Genomic DNA, 26,768 nt, shown 5'->3' with positions numbered 1-26,768 from the left:
TATATAGGCGACGAAATTCTTGAAAGGTTGACAGTGGGAACGTGCCAATGTCAAATTTCCAACTACGAAGCGAATTCAACAATGAAAACCAAGAGCGATTCGAATATTTTTCGAATATTTACATATGTAAACGGTAGAAATACTATTTCTGGCAAAAAAAAACTTTTGCGCCAGCAAGACACGCAAAAGTAAGTTTGTTGTACAGCAAATATTATGCAGTAAATGTATGCATTGTACAACCCTATTGCTTGACAGTACCCCGATATGCTGTTATTTAGTATTATCATCAAGAATGAATAGCTGCTTAGTACGTTCGGGAAGCAGCGACGCCATTGTCCATATCACCACTCCTGCTGTCAATAAAAACAACCGCTCACTAGACACACTAGTGCTGACCTCTTTATCTTGTCGTCTTAGTTTAATCCTCTAAGCGTGCTTTCTCAATGTGGGAGCAGTGACTACTAATCGACACGACGTTCATTGCAGATGCTTCGTCTGTGGATAACCCAGAATAATGCTGGGATTCCTTACTTTAGACATTTCTACCACATTTTGCAATGGCTCCCCATTTGTTTCGGTGGTCTTGTTCGGTCTAATTCCTGCCCTCCATTGCAACAACGTGCTCGGCCTCATACACAATGCCATTCTCTGACCACTGAATATTGGCAGGTTTGCCAAAGAGAAATAGGGGGCGGGGCGGATGTGGCAACTGAAACTAATTTGTCTATTTGAGCATCAAACTTGGCGGAATTCATCAGAGGTATTTCATTCTTTGTGCTCGCTTCAATGCTTGTTATGAAGCTTTGAGGTGTTCGAATATCTCGGATAGTAAAAGTGCCTTGCGAATCGAATACCGAACTGTTCAGTTTCAAAGTTTCGAATCTTCCCACACCTCTAGTTGACAGCACTTCTAAAAAAAATGGCCGCAACTGGGGAGCTTCAGCCTGGTCGTCAAAAAGGATGCTCGCAGTCTGGAAAGCCGGCTCTTGCAGGATAATGAAGAGTTGGCCGATTGTGCAATCCTGTTCACTTCCAGGCCGATCTACGTAGTGTGGAATTAAGCGCAGCGTCCTTGCTTAGTTGCCGCATATGTGATCGATCCATTAGCACGTAACGTTGCATCCTTTACAAGTTGTGCCGAAATGTAAACAAACGTCAGATCGGACAGATGCACAGTGTGAGACGCCTACGGAGCGACGAGACAAGGACGAAAGCGATCTCCGACGCATTCTCCAAATACAATGTTGATTAGAGGTGCGTCCACAAGAAAGCATAATTCATATCTCAGTTTCTTAAAGTATGCAGTGTGCGCCCCTTGTGTGACAGCGGCCGCGTCTCTTCCGGGGCATTGGTCGATAATGGGCACACGTCCAACAGGTCAAGACTGCGGTTGATTATTATGAGATATTACATTACAATACACATGTGATTTAGGAAACCCTATCTCAGATACCGTTGCGAGATTTTCCTGGAGTAATGTTAAAGACTGCCATCACTGAGACATTCGCTAGGATCTTCTATGGAATTATTCGTCCTCCATTTTGACTACACCCATCTTTATAAGTATGCGAACTGTGCCTTACTTTTAGTTTCCTGCGCCTCGTGAAAGTTTTTACGATTTTATGAAAAATTGTCGTTTAGTTGACGCAGAACACTTGTACACTCACATACAATGACACCGCTACCAACTCAGAGAACTCGGTAATGGTAGTGCGTTGTGCGATACCTTGTTTTTTAACGTAGCAGAGGTAGTCGTAGAGTGAACAAATTGAATACGCTTTTTATTAGAACGCATGCTTCAGCAGACACAAATGATTACGCCTGCGAGTATTATTGTGGTAGACACGGCAATAACATTGATAGAAACGAGTACGGCAAGTATTAAGAAACAGTCAAGAGCACATAGAACACAGTTTAGTAACATCACTTCCCTGTCGCGTGGTGCGATAACACTTAACACTTCACAGTTTTGAACCGTATACTCACATTCTCGAAATGGTGAAACGGTTCTTCAACTTTGAAAAACACACAGGCAAGAAATTCCTCTCGTAACAGATTTTTTTTTTAGTCTGTAACTCACAAACTTGAGCTTGAAGTGAAATATCCAACCTGCAACCACACTCATGACAGTGTACATACTTATAAAAGTGACTTTTTGCTGGCATACGAACCTAGCAATATATTAAGAAACATAGCTTTGTCTTCAGTCTCTCCTGCTTTTAAGCTTTCTAACGAAACACTGCTCTTTTGCAAGTGTAGCGTCGATTCCGCACAGAGTTATGCGAAAGGAAAAGTTCGCCTCTCGAAACTCCGTCTGTAAATGCCGTCTCTAAGTCCTGTAAATGATCTGCTGGCACATAAAGCACCGATCAAAAAGACAACGAAATGTTTAAGTATTTTAACACGGATGTTCGCGGAAATATGCAAGTCCGAACTGATCCAAAACAGTTCCCGCTGGTACCGGCATTTGTCCTAAAACACCTCCTCGCCGATCAAGTTGCCGACTGCAACCCTGACAACGACAATACCCCATGTCAAAATTTGGCTCCAGCGACATTCCCTTGCAGCTACCGATAGGTATCCACAAGAAGGTAAGTCTCGTTGTTGAAGTATTGGCTCCTGCGAAATCTCTTCTTCGATCATTTGTTGATCACTTTGCTCCACGTCGACTTCGCTTGAAGAAAAAACGGGCAGACCAAAGTGCACACTGTGCGTTCACATCTCCACACAGTCCACATTCCCCCAGCACCGTTTTTATCCAGGTCTCAGAATCTGTACACCAACGGAGAAACACAGCAGATCCTATCACAACTGCTTCCGTCACAGCCGTCCTTTGGCGACCTCACTCGCAACGTCAGCGCGTTTCGTCACACCCACGTCGTCCGATTGAGGACCGATTTTCGCATACGTCACACCTGCGTAAGCGACGTCTTGCAAGACTGGCCGCCGACGCCTCCGCGTGTGATGGGCGACGAGGACCAGCGTCTGGCGTCGCTCTTCTTGTTGGACGACGCCATCCCGGATCCCCGAACCACTCGCCTCCTGCGCACGCCCAGGATGGCGAGGAACTTGGAGCGGAACTTGTGGCTGAACACGCTGTACAGCAGCGGGTTGCAGGCCGACGACGTGTAGGCCATCATGTTGACGATGATTAGGTACGTCCAGGTCTCCTCGAAACGTTGACTCGAAAGCGTGTTGTACAGAAGTAACACCTGCACAGAGGCGTTGGGGGCAGGTGTTAAAAGCTGTTATAGTTTTTTCTTGTTTTATTACACAATCCTAAATAACTTTGTTGGAGATGCCGCCATCTACGACGTTATTTTCAAGCGTTTTCATAGCCACGTGCTCGGTACCTTCAGTATACTTCGTTATACAGGACCATTCGTTGTAAAGGTCGTGCACCGTAATGCTCGCAGTACAACTCGGATAAAAGGTCATTAGTCATACAGTTTATTTCGTTATGGAAACATTCGTTGCAGCGGGCCCCGACATAGTGCAAGAACTTAATAATCGTTTCGGTAGTACAGTACTGCAGTAATACAGTGTCATAATGTTAAGTAGCATTAAAGACTCCAGTGGTTCTGCCAATTACGACAAAACAGAAAAGCATATTTACCATAGAAGTGCATACACTGGTGTACCTAAGTGGTGGGCATAGTATTATAAAAGCTACATAACAGAATCTTTACTGCTTCCACCTCCTCGTGAAGTAGGTGCCAAGCGTGACACCACTTGAATTACACGCGTGTGGTAAAGCGAAAGGAAGCGTGCCACAAGGGCGACGTTTTCGCCACTTGAAACGGCGGCCCACAGATTCTGAGACAGCACAAATTACGAGCGTTCACAGCATAATCACAGACATTTGTTATTGTTTGTACTTCTTGAGTCTGATGGTAAGGCATTGCGGCTGCTCGGCTAAAAAGGGAGGATTCTGGCGCAAAATAGCAACTTATCTTGCATGAGCGATACCTGGGGTGCGATCGGAGATCTGTTCGTTCCGCTTGTTCGTTCTCCAGGGGAAGAACAAGCGCGCTGATTGGCTGAAGCGGGAGATGCCACTCAAGGCCGGGGGGTGTCGCCATTTCTTTTTTTTTTTTTGCTTGATCTTTTCTTTTTTGGTGACGTCATATCGCGGCATAACGAGTGGGGTGATCGGAGATCTCTGTTCTGCGCCGTTCGTTCTGTACCCATTCTGGCGGCGTATGCGATTGGGCCGAAGCCGGAAAAAACAACGTCTCTGAGGGGCGTAGCCATTTTTCTTTTTACTTGATCTTTTATTTTTTGGTGACCCCATACCGCGTCATAACGAGCATGTCGTCTGCTACAAACGAACGGAGCGCGAGACCGTTCGCACGTGTTCTCTCGAGCGAACAAACGGATTCGCACGGCATGATGCGGCGGTTGCGGCTGCCGCAACAGCTGATTTTTAGAAAATGGCGCTTGCGACGTGTGCTTCTCTTGCGGTTGGAGGTGTGAGATGCGTTTGAAGACCTGAGTGAGTGCGGCGTCGCTTTCTGTTCTCGAAACGAACAGTGCGAACAAAATGAACGGGCCTGCCTGTGGTCTTACGCGCAGGGACTTCTTAGTTCAAAAGCGCTACCAGCTACTGCCACGTGTCGTCCCGGTCCTCACTCGTGAACGACGGCCCCAGTGGACACGACGGCGTAGGTATCTGTGGGTGCTCTTTTATAAAAGCCAGCAGAAGCTCCTTTTGACGATTCGAGACCCGGGAGCCAAGCCAGACATTCCGGTGGGACGACATCTTGAAAAACTGCGCCAACCGCTACTTTTCTCTTTTGTTTTTTTTTTTTTCGCGTGCGCGACTTCACAAAGCGAGCACGTTAGAAAAACTAACACCAATAAATATCAGCGCTCAAACCTATTGCTGTTTCAGAAACTGTTTGAGCTTGAAAAGAAAAACAATATCTTTTCGTATAACAACTGTATTTATTAGAAGGCGAGAAACACTTCGTTTTGAAATATACGGTCCCCTTGCCGAGGACACACGATGCGCGTCTACTTCCGGAAAGCTCGCCGCTCACCACTTGACGATTGGATGTCCTCTTCCTCTCGGCGGAAGAGAGCTGCGGACCGCCCACTTTTGTGATGTAACACCGCCAGAACGAACGCGGAACGAACAGAGATTTACGATCCCCCCCCCCCCCCCCGTAATTGTGCGCCATTTAAAGGAAAACATAGATTGATATAAGCACTACTGCACTGCTGTTCCCATTGTAGATTTATGTGTACCAATTTTCTTTTTCATGGTGCTGGAACATCTACTAAGACCCAGCACCGCTCAAGTCAAAGCTTTAGTTTAAACATCAACGTTGTTTCTTGCTTTCGGTTTTGTCTGAAGCAGTATAAACGATATTGATTCAGAGTTTTTTTTTTAGGTACTTTTTCTCTGTGTTGGGTAGAGAACCACACTTGCACCTCGTTGACCTTTGCGTCCGTTTACCTTTCTTCGATCACTTCGGGATCATCTATACTCTCTTCCAATAGCAGACGCTCACTAATGACCCGTCTATAAAAGTCAGCGCGGGTCCTTTTAAGTTATCTGATCTACATCTAAGACATAATGAGACTTATATTGAGAAGGCGCTAATATCGTGTGCTTACCTGATGCGGCGAAAAGCTGATGAAGTAGACGGTGACTCCGGCCACCAGCATCTTGATGACACCGCGGCGGGCCTTGACCGACCGCGCGTACTTCTCCCGACCCACGGCTGGAGCCATGGAGCGGAACGACTCGGCGCTGAACAGCCGCAGGCCCACGATAGTGTACAGCACGCACTGTAGAAATAATCAGACTTAATACCTTAACACTTGCTCCAGAAGTTCTTTATTTATTCAGTTTTATTTATTGGACACTGCGAGCCTAAATAGGCCCATACAGGAGTGAACAACGAGTACATAGGTAAATTTCGCAACAGAATAACGTAAAAATAGTTACCAGACTTCAACGCAATGTTTTAAGCAACAGAGCTGTCTGCATAGTTCCAGATGAAAAGCAAGAAAAGCAAGAAAAACAGAAAAGCAAGAAACATAACTCCGTGTTACGTGTACATACAAAACTCACATTGTAAGAGTGAATTTAGCGATGTAGAATTTCAAAGGGTTGCGCAAAAATAATTGTTCGATTTTAGCGGTGTAACGCTTCCAAGAATACAACATTCATGCAAGCATGTCGCAGAGCATTCTAGAAGCACAATATAAAAAAAAACCTCTAAACCTTAGTTCTATCTATGACACAGTCTGACGTACTTAACGAGAACATTTTGGCGGACGACGACAGTAATGCACAAACTTTTAATTATCTGTAAGGCAACCGGCGTTTGTGAAAGCTTCACCAATAATCCACAGTAACGCGCTTGAGGAAGCAAAAAGGCTGAGGGGGAGTGCTAATCGGGCGTGCTAACCGGAAATTGCAGCCACGCCGGCCGCCGCAGTAATCAATGACTTCCTGGAAAAGCATTGTTACCTTTTCCCTGACGCACCTGCAGATAGTTACTTTCGATTGACCTTCTTTCTCTCCTTGGCTGGACGCGTTTATTATTGCCACTACTCTATATCTCATTTGTGAGATTTCGTTGATCACAACCGGAGTTAACTGTAGTCTTCATTTGTTACATGTAAAAACACATGAAGTCAAACTTGACCAATCATTCCACCTAATTAAGGATGGGCGGCCATATGATTGCGACCGTCTCCTCTTGAACACAATTTATACATACCAGGTGTCTTTATTATTTATTTTTTATTTATTTATTTATTTATTTATTTATTTATTTATTTATTTATTTATTTATTTATTTATTGTGTTACTGTTGGTACAGGGTTTTTAAGGAATACCTTGCGACAAATGGACAATAGAACGGTCGTAGTCGTTGAGCTCGATTCCCCCGGAAGGCGTACGTTACTTGCGCGTGAAACGCATATAATTGGCTAATTCTGGTTTGCCTTTGCGTTATACTGCAAAAAAACGGCGTTTAGTGAAGACTGAACGAAACAGCAGAGCAATTTTTTGCCACATATTTTATGGCACACATTCCGATTCCTCGCCGCTCTCATATTTTCTTCCAAGTGAATATGTCTTGGTTCACAAGGTAAAGTTCGTCGATATTAATGTGTATCTCAATACAACTTGAAAGCTAGTTAGAGAATTTTTCTTAATTAGGCGATTACGTATTGCGATTTCCAGTGCAAGTAGTCTCCACTGGACTACAATTACGCCGTACGCAGGGCAACAGGTAACTTTTGAAAATTTTTGCATTGCCTAAAAAAAGGCACCTTATATACATAGGAATAATTTACCTTGAGTAATAGAAAACACTGAATCTTAAGAGTTTTGGCGTTTCATTACTAATTGAATAAGCAGAGGCGTTGAGATGCTTGTAGAACATTTATAGCTGACTGAAAATCCTAAACTCTACCCCTCACCTTTATTCACAACGTAAACGCGGCCTTAGGGATCGGTGAGCAGATTACAATGTGGCAGGGGTTCAAAGGCTGTGAAAAATGAGCCGCGGCACTTCCACATTTTTCACAGCTTTAAGATCGTGCTATAGTCAAAACAGGAAAAGAGTGCCGGAAGAGCGAATTTATAGGCTGTAGAACTATCGCTCACGCATAGATATACGCGTGATATTGCAAGGCAGAAAATATGCGGCGCTGGTTGACACGGCCATGTACCCCCCTCCCCCCCTCCCCCCCGTTATTTATGAAACGTTCGTAAAGAGATATTTGCGCCTTGTGGAGGTGCCGGCTACTTCTTTGCTCATGTGCAATATAAAGAGGAGACTTCGGGAAGAAAAAGGCATTAAGGCACTCAGGAGTTTCTTCGATTATAATTCATGGGTTGCGACACACGCTATATGTATATAAGTGCGCATCCATGTCACAAGTCAGAACACCGATGTCGTAGGTAGCCAATGAAAAAAGAAAAGAAACCCAGAAAGACCATCACAGTATACAATGCATGACGGGAGATAGAGAGCGCCGACCAATCGTTCAAATTAAAATAAAAATACGTTTCGACCCCACCACGGGGGCCTCGTTCACAATAAATGAAGTGTTTTGAGTGGCGGTGCTTATATAGGTTCCATGATGCGACGTAAGCATCGAGGGTATATCAGGGATAGATTGCCTGAGCTGCGATTGAGCGCGTGTTCCGCTGTCTGAATGTGCAGGGATTTTATATGAAGCCTTGCCAATTCCATATGAAGAGCTTGGCCCCGATATACACTCGGTGCTGACACCACATCGTGAAACTTACACAACCACCGCAATTCAAAACATCTCCTTCATTGTGAACAAGGCCTCTGTGATGGAACCGAAACTTCTTTTTATTTTTTTATTTTTTATTTGATCGAGTGGTCGGCGCTCGCTATTTCCCACCATGAATTTTGCCGACGAGACGGGTGGCTGTCGAACCCTGGATTTCAGTGCACAGTACACTATTATACAGGAAAGTGTAATGTAAGTACACATACTTAAATATATTGTGCGACCATAGTTACCTGTATTACGAGTGGCAGCAGGTAGAAGAGCACGAACTCGGCGTACTTGAACAACACGAACGCTTCGAACGATGGGAACCGCATGACGCACGGTGCGAACCCCGGTCTGACGCACTGTATCTCGTGGTACACGAGGTTGGGCGCCGCCAGCAGCGCCGACAGGGGCCACAGCGCGCCGATGGCCAGTCGAACCCGCTTGCGACAGCAGAGCAGATGAGCCCGCATCGGGTGCACAATGGCAACGTACCTGCGCACGCCACGACAGCACTACCTGCTCAGCGCTTGCCTTGGGGTATATAGGAGATCGGAAACCACTGAAAGCAAATACTGCCACAAAGAATTATCTAGGGTCGACACAACACTCTCGCCAAACTGCAAGTCATTCACGAGGCAGTAGTTTGTATAAGTTGCTCTTTATTAACTGTAACATCAGGAAAGTGAGACACAGTGATGAAAGATACGCTGTATCGTCGCGCCGTTTATGCATCTTTGTATTTTTACCCCTTGATCACTATTGGTCATCAAACACGGTGCAGTGCATCTTGTTTTCTCATTTCGCTTTGAAGTGTAAGAAATAGCATTAGTTGTACACAATTTATTGAATTCCTAAAAGAGCCATAGAGCCGATGGTCGCGGGAGGGAAACCCAGCCGCGGTGGCCGCATTTCTATTTTAGCAAAATGCTAGAGGCCCGTGTGCTTAGATTTAAGTGCACGGTACAGAACCCCAGGGGGGTCGAAATTTCCAACGCTCGTCGTCAACGACGACGTTTCACATTGACATTGAAATAAAAAAAGAACGGGAACCCAGCCGCGGCGGCGGCCGCATTTCAAAAGAGCAATTTCTAAGCAGTAGTTGTCATCGTCATCAAAAATAACCAAGACCGTAGCGCTGTTTATATAATGAGGCAAACACATTAAGTGGTCACAGTGGGTCGGCTGTGCACACAAATGCACAGTCGGCTGGCAGTGCTATTCTTTAACATTACATATCAGTGCACACAACGTCCGGAGGCTGCCATCTCGCCTCTGTTGAACAATCATTCCCTGAATTGGTCGTGGGAGGCGCGGCTCGCGGAACTGAAAATGGGAAGCCAACTGGCGACCCTTGACCAGGCCCGGCGAGCCGCTGTAGCCAGTAGGGCCCTGGAAGAGGGGCACCACCCACCCATTCCAAGCCCTGATATGAATAAATGTTCTTCTTCTTTCTCTGCTCTTTGTCCAACCTTCACACAAATGAGCAGTCGGCTGGCAGTGCTATTCTTTAACATTTCGTAGCTACCTCTTAGATGCACGCGGCCTTACATGCATGCTCATTCGCACAATTCAGGCATTGTCCGTCCTCGGTGCAATAGCATGCACGTGCTCCCACAAAACCATTCGCTTACAACGAGTCACTCTCCGCTGATGATAAGTTTCGATTTATACTTTCTAGCTCGTTGACTAGAGAAAAACTTAACACTGTAAGCGGGTGGAAAAAGTTTCCAGCGTTGTTCCAACGTTGTCACTGGGCTAACGCAACCGAAAAGAAGAAAGCGTCCTTTAGCCTTTTCACATATCCCCATTTCTTTACTGTGCACACTGGGACATAAAACATGCGTATATCCCGTTCTTTAAATCGAAAAGTCACAGCTGCGAACGATCAATCAACGTCCAAGTACATACTCTTGCAACTATACCACCCACAATATACACGGGCCCCCATACGCATTGGAATAATCGCCGATGGATGGATCTATGGAGGAACGTCTTCCTTCCGTTTTTCGTGCTCCTAACGCAAGCTTTCTTTTATGCGTGGCGGTGTTCAGTGTACGATGGCGGTGGTATCTTCAGTGTTCAAAATTCTCCGCTATTCTCAAAAAATAATATCACATTATGGCAACAATAGCTCGAAGCTAGGTTCGCTCTTGGCGTATACGTCCATCCCATTGCGCTATCGATAAGCCCACTTCCTCGTCTTGGTCTACACCACATTTAGGAGATGTCCCTTGCGCATTCGCCTAAGACGGCCCGAAGGCGAAAGCCATCTTCTTCTTTTTCTTTGCAGTCAACTGTATTGATTCCCACCCCCCTCTCTGAAAGTTTCCTGCACCTAACGTGACACTGGACTGCCTCCGGAATCAAGAGGCGTTGTAAGTTTTCTACGCCTCACGTGGTTTTTCAATGCCTTCGGGATGGGCCCTATTTTGACCAGGCGACGAGGTGATGTGATGACGTCATTATGTGACGTCATAATCGCACCTGTGACGTCATCATGGCGTTGCACGATGATGTCATCGCATGATGAGGACCTCATGCCTTTTCGCGTTTGGTGAGGTATCTAGGCTTTCGCCTTAAAAATATCGAAAAGTTAACCTGCCCTTTACACAATGAGCCTAACTAAGATTGCTGCGATAGTAGTGTGATGGTAGCTGGAGGCGATAGCCACTGTGCTGCTACGCATAGCGAGCCACGGGCGATATTTAGTGCACCATTCCGACTTCCTAGAGTATAGCGGCGCCTTGACGCGTCTATCATATAGAGCAGCAGCTGTAGGAAATTAAGCTTTTGTGAGCCCACCGGCTGGTACTTAATTGGTGCGTATATCTAAAATCTTCGCATAAAAAACCGCGAGCAAAACTGGTGATATACGCACGGATCCCGTAGCAGCTAGCAACAGCAGCCATACGAAACCAGAGAAAGTCGACGAAAAGGAAATCTTCCATTACAACATTTCGACAGCACTCTACTCAGTTTTCCTATACTGCTGCGTCCAGCAACAGCTACGCTTAACCTTATTCAATCGTAAGAACCTGTTTGTCGCTCGCATTGAGTAACCTTCTTTTTATTATTGTTGTAATCCATGCGTGTGACGTCCGGAACGAAATTTCAATTTAAGAAATGTTCATGGCCAACAACTCCATTTCCTCCAGATTCTCTCGCATCTATTCTTTTGCCTTCGGTCGGCTTCTCCTTCCTCGTATGTCTAACCAGGGCTTCCGCTGTGTCCACTCAGCGCCTTTGCGAAGACAAACCTCCCGCAGACGCGAAGCGCGTTCCATCGCTGCCCTTCGGAAACGAGCAGCAAACACTTATCGTGTCGGCGGGTGAAATCGAAAATCTCGGCGGAGGTGCTCGGTGAAGCGCGTGATGTCAGACTGTCGCCGAAATGAGTGTTTGCAGAGTGCACCAGACGCGTGTATATATATAGATATATACGGCTGTGAAACTGGAGCGGTTATAACTTGAGACGCGATGACAGGCGTGCTTCCTCTGACCTTGGTCTCTTTCAGTGGAAAGAGACGAGCGCCTTCTTCCGAAGGGGATCCTTTGGCGCTGCATGACACGCTTGGGGGCACCTCTTGAAGACACGAAGCGCAAGTACGTTTGCCGGCGAGGAAATAGGCGCTCTCTAAGAAACGACGCCGGGCTTTTGGATGTTCGAGCAGCAGGCAGAAGAGCGAAGTGATTGCTAAGATGATTGAGATTCGTCGCGGTAGCGAAATTTTCGCGTTTGAGCGAACTATTACGAAAGAATTATGCCACACACTAGTCTATTCTGCTGCTTCCACTGGGCAAGGTTCAATTTAACCAAAACAAGAATGATTTATCTTTCTGTTCTTATTTATTCTTTGACTGCTATCGAGCGCTCACCCAGTTACGGTTTCGTTAATTTCAACCTACATGTTCTTAACCAGTGGTTTTTCAGTGTTTCATTTTTTCAGACTGCCATATTCTAATACAGTCACCCAGAGTATATATGCGCTCACTGAACGCCAACGAAACCTTTCCCGTCGAATACGATCAAAAAAGTAGTAGTTAAAGAAAACCTTTTTTTTTATGCAGCTGCGCAAAGAGCCATAAACAAATTCACACCAGAAAATCTACAACACCAGTGAGGACGGGGGAACAAAAAAGAGGTCGAGTCCCGTGAGATGAAATGTTGTCAATAATAGATACGTATTGATTACAGCAAAGCGATATACGCAGAGAAATGTAACACCACATAGAGAGTAGAAAAAAAAAGAAATGTCTGGCTAAAAAAAAAAAATTTGCGCAAGGCAGGGTCCCCGCAGAGCTGGTGGGCACCTGGCTAGTGCTGGCTTGGCTAGGCTTTTACCCTCTCACCTCTCTCTTTCCCACCCCTTATTATACTACGTTGTAAGTGACTATGCTTGTTCTCTTCTTGTTTTTATCTTTTTTGCAGCCTGTGTCTTTCTATCGCTTTCCCTCTATGTCTATTTGTTGCTCTGTCTGTTTATCTTCTTCTTGTCTTTCTTCTCTTTCTCTCTCTCTTCTTTTCTCTTTCTCTCTCTCTCTGTAGTCGTTCTCCCCTCCTCCTTTCCCTCCTCCTAACCTTCGCACCTGTACTCCTCGACCTCACTTCCCTTTCTCTCCCCCTTGCTATACTATACTATATGCAAGGCTATGCTATGCTCTGCTAGCGTGCCTGGATAGCCGAGTGGTTACGACGCTCACCTTCGGATCGCGGGTACGCGGGTTCGAGTCCCACCTCGCCAAGAATTTCTCATTCTCTATCTTTCTTTCTCTTTCTCTCTCTCTCTCTCTGTCTGTACTTTTCTCTTGCATCTCGTGCCGGACAAATCGGCACACGTGTTCTGGGAGCGAAGAAGAAGAGGACGAAGAGCGAGTGTGCCGGTTCATAACGATGACAATTTTCTACCTGCGACACACGGCAAACCTCGACCATAAAAGCTCTGCTGTAAAAAGCGTAACACAAGCACTTATCTCGAAGGTTTTCATGTGCGTTGCATGAAATCCCCTGGTAATTTGTTTTTGTGATTGAGTGTTGTCTGCAAGGTATGTATCAGACAGTTTCCGTCCTATATTGACGAACTCATAGGAATGTCCTGAAGACCACTACGTGAGGCCTAAGTTGTGGGTGGTTGGATTTAACAGGAACTAGCTGCATTTCAAATGTCGCGCGATACTACGCTCTACTTTAAACAAAACAAGCTCCGAATAATAACAAAAAAAACAGAATGTGGCCAGTTACTAATATGTGTGTAACTAGGTTAAATGCGTGTACGAAGTTACTAATATGCGTGTACCATATGTTTAAATAAGCATGCGAATGTTGCATCTGAGAGCATCTTCTTCAATCTATCAAACAGCGACCGAAGTGATTGTTTCCGCCTTTTCTTACTTCTTGCTTACAAGCAACGTTCAACTTTCTCCATCCAAGCTTGTTTGCGCAGTAAAGAAACAGGGGCAAAACTTTCTTTCGCAAGTGCTCCTTCTCATTGGCCACCCGCCTTCGCTAATAATATCAGGCATCAGGATTGGCTGAAATTTTCTCTTACGAACAATTCTAGCGTATGTGCTTTTCGTGAGAATACGGGCCTAGGTGCAAATGACTATTTTTGCTCATATTTATTCTTCTTTTTCTTCTTGTTATTGGAAAGTAATCTCACTATTCTTTAGTTGGTGCGCAAAGACAATGTCGCCTCTTCCACGTATATAAATTCAAAACCAACCTCATTCATTTCACGCGTTGTCGTGATTACCAATTTCTATTTGAACGGTTTTTTTTTTTCTATAAAACCACGTTTAGTTTACTTTTTGCTCTTGCAGATTGCATTATCCTGCGCTTTGTCAAAACTGGTTGCATAAACTTTTATATGAGGTACCATAATGTATACTGCACACCTTCGATGCCGCACAGCTATTTAAATCGTCGTCTTTCGCTTTCTCTTTCGTGATGATCGGACGATGTAAGGAAAAAAATTCGGCAGATCCCACACCTCGTGGGAATCGGTTTCATGCGAAGCCATCAGCGTGTAGTTTCCTATGCTGCATTTTGCGGTTTTGAGCCAAGCGTTACGAGGTGGATCGACGTGTTTTTGTAAGCGTAGTACTTGTGTGCACATCATGGCTTTACCAGGCACATCGACTACGTTGGCGTTTAAAGGGTAACTTATGGTCTCACGTAACATCAGCACTCACTTTAGAGCACGGACATCAATATTATCGAAACGAAGTGCACTTTAGGGCGCGATGATGTGATTATCATACATAAATTTTGTTAATGTATTCCTCTGGTGTCGAGCAACGCTTGAATATAGCTTGCTGAATACTTGCTATGCGCCACGGTAAGTGGCGCATAGCCAGTTACCGCGGCCCGTGGTAAACGGGTATGTGCCACACGTGTCTGGTGGAAAGGGTTTGACGACGTACGCGACAGGATTTTCACGTTATTCATGTCATGGCCAGATAGTCATATTCGTCGAACCGTCTTACCCTCCCATGCCAGTTTTGCTCTACACCAAGCTAAGGAGGCGATCACAAAAACACCGAGACGTAGGCGGCTAGATAAATACGTAGATAGAAACGCTCAATGTACCTTGGATTCTCTAAGAAACGCTTCACATTTAATCATTATATATTCCATCCCGAACCAAGTCATTACAGTTAGCTCTAAAGCGTAAGTATTCCCCTGATCAGCTATAATGAACTGAGCTATGATGACAGTAAAATAAGAAGTACAAGAAGGCTTTATGTTTCACTAAGGCTTTATGTTTTATTCCCTTTCTTTGTGCTTTGGCGGTGGTAGAAAAATCTCAGCTATATGTCACCGCATAAATAATTCATCAGCTTGGTCGAAGAATACATTTATTCCATTGCATAAACAGCGCCTCTACGATGCAAGACTTTTTTATTTTTCATATTTTTTCTCGTTGATACAAACCTAAGCGGCTGACGAAGCAAAATTGGTAAAGTTGGTAGCGGCAAGACACCGGTAACGCGTTTGTGTTTTAAAGCCGTGCGTATGCACACGATTTTCCAAATACGTTTGTTTGCTTGCTTGTCTGTAAAAAAAAAAAAAAAGCAGTGAGAGCGCGCGTGTTTACAGAGCGAACTGTCCGGCTCACAGGTTAAGTATTCACCGAGAGCTAACCTATTTCCTAGGACTTAAAATCGATTTTTTTTAATTCGTTGCGGGTCAATAGGCTGGTATTCATTATTCAGGGCGCGGTCAGTAAACAAAGTTGCAACAACACCCTAAAATGTTGCAACGATCCTCATTAAATTATTATAAATAAGAAGATAGCCCTCGTCATATTTATGTTCCAAGCATGAATATCTTACAAAGAAGACACGTTAGTAATGTGTCTGGCACTGAAAAGCTTACACTTGCCCCAGAGACCGATATGACAATACACTGGCGCCTCAGGTGTGGGCCAAATATTTCGATGCATTTGAACTGTCCGAGACGCATTTAGCAGTTTCTTACAGATCCGGAAATGCACAACGTAGATTATATCGTAATTAGCACGTAAACGCAATTAATAAAGGTACCAGCTGAGCTCACTCGCAGCTGGGCAGAAAATGAACTGTACTGTGCAGCCAACGATATATAATGTTTAATACTGCGGTCACTCTTATCAGATCTGAGCTAGGCAAGTTTCGAGGGTACACGTACTAAATGCGCGATGAAAACAACGTTTATCATAGAGAACAATAATGTTACTGCACAGGAGATGCTGCTGATCACAGTTTTTCAGGTTGCGCATTCCGTCGACTTCTTCGCTACAGAACGATGCGTACAGTTGTACGCTCCACGGAATTCGTCGCTGTTGCGAAGCGCGGCGGCCCAGTCGATGCTGGCAGCAATGTTTTCCGTTTGGTTGAGGCCGTCGTTCCTCTCGCAGAACTGGAGCATCAGGTAAGCGAAGAAGATCTGAGCACCGGACATTACGCGACCACTGGAAAGCATCACCGCGTATTCGTCGTCTTTGCCGCCGGTGGTCTTGAAGAAGGCCCTGAAGGCGACGCGCGCAGCGAGGACGTCTCGGAACCTCGCGAGGCGCAGGTAGTCTCGCCGGCCTTCGAGACAGGCTTCGGCCGCGAGAAGTTTCGTCCACGTTTCGTCACTGAGCCAGCTCGCGGCGCCGTTCGGCGAACCAGCTTCGTTGATGAGCATATCGAAGAGGCAGCGGCTCAGTCGAGGGCCGAGCCGCGACAACTGTAAAGCGTCAACTCTGCCTTCGTCCAAAGCCTGGGACAGGTTGAGAGCGAGTAGAGGAACGTACACGCTCCTGGGATGCATTTCGTGCCAACAGTCGACGCTGAATATGGAGCGACTCCAACGCATCCGAGAGCCGCCAGTCAAGACGTGAAAGAAGGTGTATTCGTGGTAGGCAACGAAGGTGTCGAGTCCCCAACGCGATTTGGTGACGTCGGGCAGGTTCTTGACGTATTCGGCGACCGGCGCTGCGTTGGTGGCCCAGCTAGGTCCGAACACCTTGACGTCGCTCGTCGAAAGGATTTCGCGAATTTGACGCTTCGATGGTTGCGCTATGTACGGTAAGTCGTCAATTTCGTGCTGTAATTCAACGAAGACTGTGTCGACCATGCCGGTCAAGTTGGACGTGGTCTTGCGAAGCCTGGAGTTAGCGAACGCAGCAGCAAAAGTGAGCGGGCGTAGCGCTCTCTCCATCACGCGCACGCACAGACGCCAACGAGGTGGTACCATTCCGGTCTTGCCGTAGATGAATACGCTCAGCAAGTCGAGCAGCTTCGAATAGGGCGTGAACGGTGACGACTGAATCATGAGCCGAAGGCCGAGGTAATTCATCACAGTGCGGGGCTCGGTATTCGCGACGAGGTCCAGGATAGAGTGCGTAGCGTCGGGGGACCATACTAGCACGTCGGACATAGCACCACCGGCGACAACGCCTTCGAAACCGCGAAGGGCTGCGCTTACGAACTCCTCAAGTTCTGCGTGGGATTCGAGCCGTTCGACTTGCGCTTTGGTTCCTCCCGGTGCCTCTCGAACGAGCTGATCGATGTTGCTGGCAAATCTGGCTATGGCGAGAATGTCTCCTGGCGGCACGTACTCCGTTTTCACTATTTTACCTGCTGAAAACACAGCCTCCGTGTAAAGGCGGATCACTTCGTTGATTTCGACGTGGCCAGAGGATGACAAAACTTCAGGCAACCCTAACGCCACAACGTCCATGTTGTTCACCACTGGATGCGACGCAACACCGATGGTGAGCAGCGCCGCCGTGCCCGTCTTGCGCAGAAGCTGAGCAGCCGTCCTCCAGACGGAAACGTTCCCTATAAGAGTGGTACGTAGGGGAAATCCTTTGAGGGAAAACTGTGCCATCAAGTCCATGAGCGCTTCCACGCCTTCGTAGTCGATGCGCCTTACGTTCATGCACTCGTCGTGGAGAAACTTGAGCGGCTGCGCAACCTTAGGGCTTCGATGGCCGTCCTGAAGGAAGGCGTGAACTTTCTCCTCGAGAATTTCGACGTAATCACCGTCCGTTGAAGTTGAATAATAGCTGGCCGCCGAGGTGAGCCGACTTCGCCACTGGCCGCACACAAACGTATCGAAGTGTTCGCACGGCTCAACGTCACCCCATGAGAGAATACTGCTCAAGTACGAAGCACGTCGGAGGCAGGCGCCCGAAGAGCAGGTCGCACCATATCTGTTGTCGATCTCGTTCCTCCGTTTTGCAGGTGGTTCCTCTTTGGGCCAGAATAGAAAGCATAGCACGAGTGCGAGGAGAAACGCCAGACATACGGCCGCCGGGTAAAGAAACTTCTCCCTGCCAGTTTCCAGCTCCACGTTTCTGTAAGCAGACTGCTCGCCCGCTCGAACGACTACTTGTGTCTCGTCCGATGTAGGTGGAGCCGTGGTGCTACCACTTTCGCGAGTGCTTCGGGTAGTTGTGTAGTACGAGCCTGTCTTCTTGGACGATGTGCTTAGCTTCGAGCGCGATCTTTCCACATTGAAACTGATCACCGATCGACCTTTGGGTTCCTTGGACATCGCGCCCCTTTCCTCTGTGCGATGATGATTGTGCAGTTTCTCCAGGCTTGCGCGCTGCTGTATTTTCTGGAAGCGTTTTCGGTGTATGTCATGCGATGCAGACACGCCTTGTGAATCCGTTTTTGACGGCTTTACTCTGCTAGTGGACCAGCAAGAGGCTTGAGTCACAAGCGTGTCCGTCGGCACATGTGTACCAAGCAGGTTCATGGTGGAGGTAGCATGCGTTCTGGCGAACGACCTTCCTTGGGCCGATGTCGTTGGTTGAGCCCGCAAAGTAGGCATTGAAAAGTTGGCCAAATTGACGTTGCGCCCCGTCAACAGACCGTGGGGACGTGGCTCTTGGAAAAATGGCTCCGGCTTTTCTGGCACTATAGTTGGCTCATCTGCAATAGAGGGCTCAGCCTCCAACAGAGCGCTTTCTTTTGTTGCATTCGTAGTTTCCTTGAGACCGAATAAATATTCGCCTTTAAGTCGCTCGGCTGACGACTGCTCTACCGTTGGCCGCTGCTTATGCAGTAGTTCGGCTGGCAACAGCTCTTCGTTTGATTGCTGCCTATGCAATCGTTCAGCTGCCGACTGCTCTACCTTCGGCCGCTGCTTATGCAATAGTTCAGCTTGCGATTGCTCCACCGTTGTCCGCTGCTTGTGCACTAGGCCAGCTGGCGAATGCTCTACCTTTGGCAGCTGCTTGTGCTCTAGGTCAGCTGGCGACTGCTCCAGCTTTGGCCGCTGCTTAAGCAATAGTTCAGCTGGCACCAGCTCTTCGGTTGGCCGCTGCTTATGCAGTAGGTCAGGTGGTGACTGCTCTACCTTTGGCCGCTGCTTAAGCAATAGTTCAGCTGGCAACAGTTCTTCGGTTGGCCGCATCTTATGCAGTAGTTGAGGTGGTGCTTGCTCTACCTTTGGCCGCTGCTTAAGCAATAGTTCAGCTGGCAACAGTTCTTCGGTTGGCCGCTTCTTATGCTGTAGTTCAGGTGGTGACTGCTCTACCTTTGGCCGCTGCTTAAGCAATAGTTCAGCTGGCAACAGCTCTTCAGTTGGCCGCTGCTTAGGCAATAGTTCAGCTGGCGACTTCTCTGCCTTTGGCCGCTGCTTAAGCAATAGTTCAGCTGGCGGCTGCTCTGCCGTTGGCAGCTGCTTGCGCACTAGGTCAGCTGACGACCGCTGTATCTTTGGCCGCTGCTTAAGCAATGGTTTAGCTTGAGACTGATCTACCGTTGGCCGCTGCTTGTGCACTAATTCAGCTGGCGAGTGTTCTTCGGTTGGCTGCTGCTTATTTGTTCCGCACAGCGTTTCTCTGGTCGCCAAAGATGCGATCTCCTTGGTTCCTTTTTCGCCGGTTGTCGTAGCGGCAGCTGGACTGGAGGAGTGCTTGAGTACGTCTTGTTTCTCCGCTTGTGGCGAGGTATCAGCCCAGACATAATTTTTCTCTTGATATTCTACGAGGTATCCCGGCAGTGACTCCACGATTTCCTGCGAACGTTTAACGCTCAAGGAACTACTCTTGCGAGGAACCAGAGATGTGCAGGACGACGAGAGAACTTCCGTGGTGCAATGGTCTCGGAAGCCAACTTTGTCGTGACTCGTAACTGTAGGCAAGCTCTGTCTCCTTTGTTCAAACACTTCCGCGTCCCTAAGATGCTTCTTATTTGTGTCTGGTACGGAGGCCAATTTACCTTCCCCGTGCTTCGTCGTCATGGCGCAGGTTAAACCTGAGACCTGCTTTGCGGTTGTCGATGTGGACTCACCGGCGCGTACGGCGGTTGGACACCTCGAAGGAGCACCTTTCTTGGACAAATCGCTTCCCCAGCTCTGGAACGTAGCTGTCGAACTTGCTCCGCCGTTCAGTTCACGGGAATACCAAGATCGCTTGTCAGCAATCCGTATGCCTCCATGGGGGCCATCTTCTTGAACGTCGTCTTCGGCAGTTGCTTGAAGATCTCGAGCGGGTGACAAGCACTCTCGCGTATTCTTGACAGGATGATGATAATGAAGAAGAAGATGAGTAGAATGAAGACGACGACGTTCACAGTACTGATTATTATTATTAATACGCATTCTTGATGTTATCAGAGAGAAGATACGACTCGGAGTGTTGGCCAGTCACCCAGAGTGGGTTAGGGCCATAATTTTGAGGAAACGAAACGAAACGATACTGATGATCCTTGCTTATGGTGCGTACCATGGTATTAAGAGGAATAGGCCAATATACAGATCGTAGAAGGTGGTGTACGAAAAATAAATACATTTATGACGATAAACCAAAACGTGCGAGAAGAAAGGCCAAAGAAAAAACAATGATATTTTTAAAATAAGCACCAAGAATAAGAAAAAGAATACGCGCAGACAAAAGCATGCATTGCAGCCAAATATGCGACGCAGACAAAGTCTGCATCGCCTTCGTTTCTTGTTTCCAAATGATGGTGCTCATTAACTGTGGAAGACTGGTTAAGATACAGTTGGTCTCGAAGTGCCTTTTATCAATAACATAAGAATCAAGTTAAAAATTGGCACATACCCACTTACCCAACTTGTCTTCTCGGCAAAAGAACAGCTAGCACATGTTTAGTGAAACGAGCTAGCAGACAACATGAGTAAGTTGGTACTTGTAGGAGATTAGATACAAGCAAACATAGCGCAGAGGAGGTGAATATTGCTAAGAACACTCATCACAAGATATTCTTTAAGAAAATGTAAGAAATAAGAAAACGTGGAATAAAATCGTACAGGGCCTATTTCGAAATTAACCCGCATTCTTCAGCGTCCTTCCTATCCATGCTTCCTGTCAAGTGATACGGAATTGCGGATTTATTTTTTTTACTTTTCAGGGAGTCATTTAACAAAAGAAACATTACTTAAACACTGTTCATTCATAATGCACATATGATCTCGTACAATAACATTCAACTGCGCAAGGTAAAGAAACCATCTGCGTATTTTATATCTAGTTATCCCAGTAGTTGTACGACGGTGTTTAACCTTTCTGCACGATTAAAATAATTATCTTCCCCGTTCAATGCAAATGGATCGTACAGTCCCTGCTCGTAATCTCGAATCGGGCTTCCCGCATTTACCATCTAAGAAACAATTATTCGTATCTCTCGCTTTCGAAAACCCGATGCAAAGTCATAAGTCTCGCACTGCAGCATTGGTGCATGGCCTCGTAATTTGTTGAGTACCTTTTCAGCTGCTCTACCGTCCTCAACATGTGCGCCCGGAAATTTTGTCGGAAGCAGTGGACGGACTATCAACGCCCATCACTTTCGCAAGTAGCATATTAAGAAAAAGTCACAGTTTCGCCGCAAGGGCGAAGCAATGAATGCGATAGCAAGAAACTAATGCTATATGAAGTGAGGCTCGCCAATGGATACTCTAAGTTTGAACAGCGCTCCTGTTGGAAAGGTGGCCGAAGCAGCGAAAGAAACTAGCGTGCTTCAAGTGTCGAGCTGTGACACTTGATAGTTCGCGCTCATCTTCTGTTTGTTCGTTTAGCGGCGTCCCTTGAGCTCGAGTGGCTTTCGTACGCTGCGTAACATGAGCGCGGACATCACGGTGAAAGCGTGAAACATCCCTCTTCCCCTCAGCACAAGAAAACCGCGTGAGCAGACAGCGGAAGGGCAAGGTTCTCCCTGCGCAAGTATAAGAAGAAGCGAGCGCGCGAGCTGACGACTTTTAAATGCGCCTGTCGTGCTCCTAACGCCATCTCGCTGGTAATGAAGAAACGCTTATAAGTGCAGCCGTCTCTGAGTCCGTCCAGCGGTAAAGGGTGTGTATATAACGCTCGCCGTTACCTACGTGGAGGATCTGCGTTTCGTGGCGTAGTGGCTAGCGCCACTCGCTGCGGAGGAAGAGGTCCCTGGTTCGATTCCGCGCCTCGGAAGCATTTTTCTGAATTATTTTTCTTTGGGGCTTTTATATATATATATACATACTTATACATATACGGTGCATGACGGCGACGGCGACGGCAAAATTCAGCCGAGACTGTCCATATAATTGCTATCGCAATAATAAAGGTGCGACGAGGGTTGAGGATGACCTAGAAGAGGATTAGACGGCAGCGAAAACACGTTCAATACTCAGTCGGTAAACGAGAAAGGACCGAGATGGCACGCCACAAAGCAGCGTCAGTGATAGATATATTGAGAAATCGACGGCCGCTCCGCTTTGTTGTTGACCTCTTTATTGACACTGAGCTTGCAACGAATAACCTTCAGCGTACGCTCATGTTATACGGATTTCAAGCACCTTCCTATTCAGCACTAAATCAACTGGTTCACCTCGACTTCATTCGATGGTCTAGAGACAATAGAGGAATGGAGTGACACTCAGCGGAATCGAGTGATATAAGATGGCTTGGAGGGATTAAAGTTTGTTCGCGGTGCCCCCGTTTAAGTCTAAGCGAGCCAATTAACGCGGGATGCGCTAGTCTCCCGAAGTTTTATATAAGCATTCGCTCGGTGCAGAGAGGGCTGATGCGTGCCGGCGTAGAAAATTAATGGGGACCAGGGAAGCACTAGAGGAGACGATGAAAAGATGGGACTCGGAAATTTATTAGGAAATTACTTATTTCGAAAACCGTGGGCTAAAGCTGACCGACTACCACGCCCGATAGTTCAGTCTACCCGGTTTCATGTCGAGAAATACGGCGCAAGTGTGTTGTGTGAGCTGACGTAAGACTAAAGACCCGTCATTTGCTCGTATTGGTACTCCACACATTGCGTTTGCATTCTTGCAGCTTCACTGTTCTTCTAGTTTCTGTTTGCTGCTCAAAGCACACAAACAACGACATTAATTATGCGCGAGTATAACCTGCTAATTCTCGAAACTTCGTGCATACATTTGCCACCTTATGACCTTCGTGTCAATTTCCGCCGACGCGGCCTGTTTTAAGTTCATTGCTGATTTCTTTTATTCGTGCGTTTGTTGTTTGAATTGATGCACGTGTCAAAAAGAGACGTATTTATATTTGCAAGAGTCAGCCTGTGTTTAACCCGAATGATAAACAAGCTCACGTCACCTTCCCTTCGTCTCTATAGTTCCGAATGATGATATCGGTTAATGTAGAAGTAACGATAGTACGTCATATACACGTAACTTTTTTTTTAAATTTAGACTGTACCCAAGAATCTTCCTGAGCATATGCTTCGGTTGAATTAGGACTAGGACTGCCACAACATCGCGTTTGAAATATAATGTCTGGTGACAGCGAATAAACATTGCAACGTTCATACTGTTCTTAGCAGTCAGCGCCATAGTGCCACCAAATCGAGGTCAGTTTGATACCCCAAGTCCGTTGGTAAAGTATATGTACCTTTGCAGCTAAAGTGGTTGCTTGGGCGTGTTGGTACGACATATTGGAGGGAAACAGCGCTGTAGTATGTGTCTTTCTCTATCTAGGCTTTCGTCTTCCTCGCTGTTTGCCTCCAATATGTACCTTTGCTCCCTTAAAAGAACCGCCTTGGAGTTTTACAGCGAAAGCTGTTGTCAGATCACAACGGCAGCGTGGTAGTTGTCTGCCGCCGCCAGTTTCCGTAACCACTATCACGAGAAATTAGAAAAAAATTAAATAAATCAAAAATATCCAGGACCGGATGGCACTTGAACCCGGGCCCTCTGCGTGGCAGTCGAGTATTCTACCACAAAGCTACGCTGGTTCTTCAAACTCCGTCGCAAAAAGACCCTACACAGGCGTCATATCGGGCAAGGAATAACGTTAACGTGTGTAATACTAGCGTGGCAGAAGAGTAAAATAACAACCAGTCATCAGACAGTGCTAATTGCGCAACGAGTGTGTGGTTTAAAGCTTCCCACCCACTGCAAAGTGTTCAACCATAATTGTTCATCGTCATCAGCTCCTCGCAGCACCAACAAAGTGCACATAATACCTTACAGATGTGTAGCGGGTACCTCGCTTATCCGCAGAAATACTAAAAAATTATTATTTGTGGCATAGTGGATACCTTGCACGTGTACTTATATTACTTTTACAAAAGATCTTTACAAAAATGTTTACAAAAACTAAATAGGTGGGATAGATGGCCACTATCATTAGCAAAAATTTTGGGCTGATGGCCTACCAAAACTTTTCAAAATATCACGGCGCGCGCATTAGTACAGTGTTTAGAGGAATCAGAAATATCAAAAGGATACTAAATCAGATAAAAATTATTGTCCGTTCTAAAAAGACAGGGCGTGCAAACACGGGCACAAGAAAGAAGTCAGGACACCACAAACGCGTTTGCATGTCCGTGTTTGCAGGCCCTGTCTTTTTAGAATGAACACTAGCTCAGCTCTCTGTTATTCTAAGCTTCATTGTCCGTATCGCTAATTATTAACAGATACTACTGATCGCACATTTGCCGCGTTTCCGAGTGTTTCTCATGTTTTCGTATTTATCAGCATTTGTTTCATGATAGTTTTGCGGGAAAGTGCCCAATGACTGTTGTGTGACCACCTTGATAAGCTCTTCTGTAAAGCGTGGATGTTTCGGCTGTGTGAACATTTATGACGTGTGCCCATTGTTGTTGCGCGAGCAATTAATCATACTGTAACACTGGGACTAGGAATGCGAATGTCCGTTCGTGCGTAAATTTTGTACTGTTTTATGGTTATTGACAACTTCCCGATACAGACCTCTCCTTAAACACATTTCATAAAAACGAAAGGGTATCTGGGACCTCGCTCGAGCTTTAGTCAATCGCTTACATTGCGCAGCTTACCTCGACCACGCACACCAAAGCGCGAAACAATATTGCTTTAGACGGAAAGTACGTCCGCCCACCATTTTTCTTGCGCCCCGTCCGCCCACTCCAGCACAAATATGGACGCGCGATGAGCTGGTATTTGCGAAGGCCATCGATCGGCAATGCCGGTGTGAGTGCTATGTGATTCCGACGCAAACACATGAGGTCAACCATTCGCAATCGAGCTGTGTATTCGTCCTCCCGAATCCCGCTCCAGTAAACTGGGGATTCGTTGAGATAAGCGTCACAAAACTATACGCCTATAGGCGGGACGGCCTATATCGGGACCGCCTCGGCGCAGAGCTGCGGCCTATTTTCGGGCCACATATGGTTACCTGGCGTGGTCAGAAACATAAGAGATCGTCTCGCATTCCACCTACGGCACAGCACAGTTTTCAATCTTGTTGCAGAGTGATAAATAATATGAAGTGGCCAAAGGGGCCAAGAAAGGAGGGTAAAGAGCGCTGACAACCAACTTCCACCTGTTCCTTCTTATTCTTGACACCGTTGTGGCAAGTTTGAAAACTCAATACCAACTCGCCCAATCTTCAACACTATATAGTCTAGTTTTCATGGCCGTGAATAGAGATCCCTACGCCACATGGTAAGCATATGATATATACAGCCACTCGCCACGGTGGTCTAGTGGTTATGGTGCTCGACTACTGACCCGAAGTTCGTGGGATCGAATCCCGGCTGCGGCGGCCGCGTTTTCGATGAAGGCGAGACTGCTTGAGGCCCGTGTACTTAGATTTAGGTGCACGTTAAAGAACCCCAGGTGGTCGAAATTTCCGGAGCCCTCCAACACGGCATTCCTCATAATCATATCGGCGTATTGGGACGTTAAACCGCAACAATAATTATATATACAGTGGCCTAAACACTACAGCTAGCAGAGAAACGTCGCGCTAAATGTATGATAACTTACCGCTCGACGCAGACGCTGACCAGAGTCATGACGGACGCGTAGAGTGCCATGACCTCGACGAAGCGCAGTGCGCGGCACATGCCCAAGCCCAGCTCCCAGCCGCGGTTCCGGATGAAGAGCACGATGTCCGGCACGCACGCCAGCAGTATGGTGAGGTCGCTCAGTGCCAAGTTAAGGATGAACAGGTTGGTCACCGAGCTGCGCATGTCTCGGTCGCCCAGGACGGCGCACACCACAAACGCGTTGCCCAGCACCCCCGATATGCCGATGGCGGCGAATAGCGAAGCCAGCGTGGCGATCGTGGCAGGCGAAGCCACGGGTTCCTCCGTCGCCATCGACACGCTCGGCAGAGTTCCGTTCGTGACGAATGTCGGCGAGGAAGCCTCCAGCAGCATGTTCTCGGTCGGAGACATTGGGGGTTGCTGCGTCTCGCGCGCTCTTGAACGCGCTACAAGTGCTGCGATCGGGGCGTTAAAGACTGGCTCGCGCTCCTCCGCTCATTCGTCGTGAGCGACTCCTTCAACGACGCATCCCAAATTGGCAAGGAAGACACAGTTTAGACGTTTTGAAAAGGGAATACCTATACAGGCGATGTACGACTGGACGAAGGAGATGGAAAGTACAGGTCAGCAAGACGCTGGGCATCCCCCTTACTCCAGTGGGAGCGATGTTGCACTGTTGGCCTGCGCAAGAAAGCATGGAAAAAAATGCCCGCGTGTAAGGGTTTATTGAATAAACGTCCCGCGTCCCTCTAATTACAAAATGGGGGCGAAAGCAACGAGCTTCTTGCAAA

General features: G+C 46.9%; 1 protein-coding gene across 1 annotated transcript; it reads right to left on the bottom strand.

Annotated features, from left to right (window-relative positions):
- Positions 1-2,062: 2,062 nt before the first annotated feature.
- On the bottom strand, positions 2,063-26,384 carry LOC119385970 (neuropeptide receptor 15). The gene is made up of 4 exons (XM_037653326.2): positions 25,976-26,384; positions 8,523-8,769; positions 5,623-5,796; positions 2,063-3,212 (listed from the first exon to the last, which is right to left on the bottom strand). The coding sequence occupies exons 1-4, from the start codon at positions 26,368-26,370 to the stop codon at positions 2,910-2,912; spliced, it is 1,119 nt and encodes a 372-aa protein (XP_037509254.2). The 5' UTR covers positions 26,371-26,384; the 3' UTR covers positions 2,063-2,909.
- Positions 26,385-26,768: the final 384 nt, after the last annotated feature.

The sequence above is a fragment of the Rhipicephalus sanguineus genome, chromosome 3, assembly GCF_013339695.2.
Source record: "Rhipicephalus sanguineus isolate Rsan-2018 chromosome 3, BIME_Rsan_1.4, whole genome shotgun sequence".
NCBI lineage: Eukaryota > Metazoa > Arthropoda > Arachnida > Ixodida > Ixodidae > Rhipicephalus > Rhipicephalus sanguineus.
This window is presented reverse-complemented; position numbering and strand designations above follow the sequence as displayed.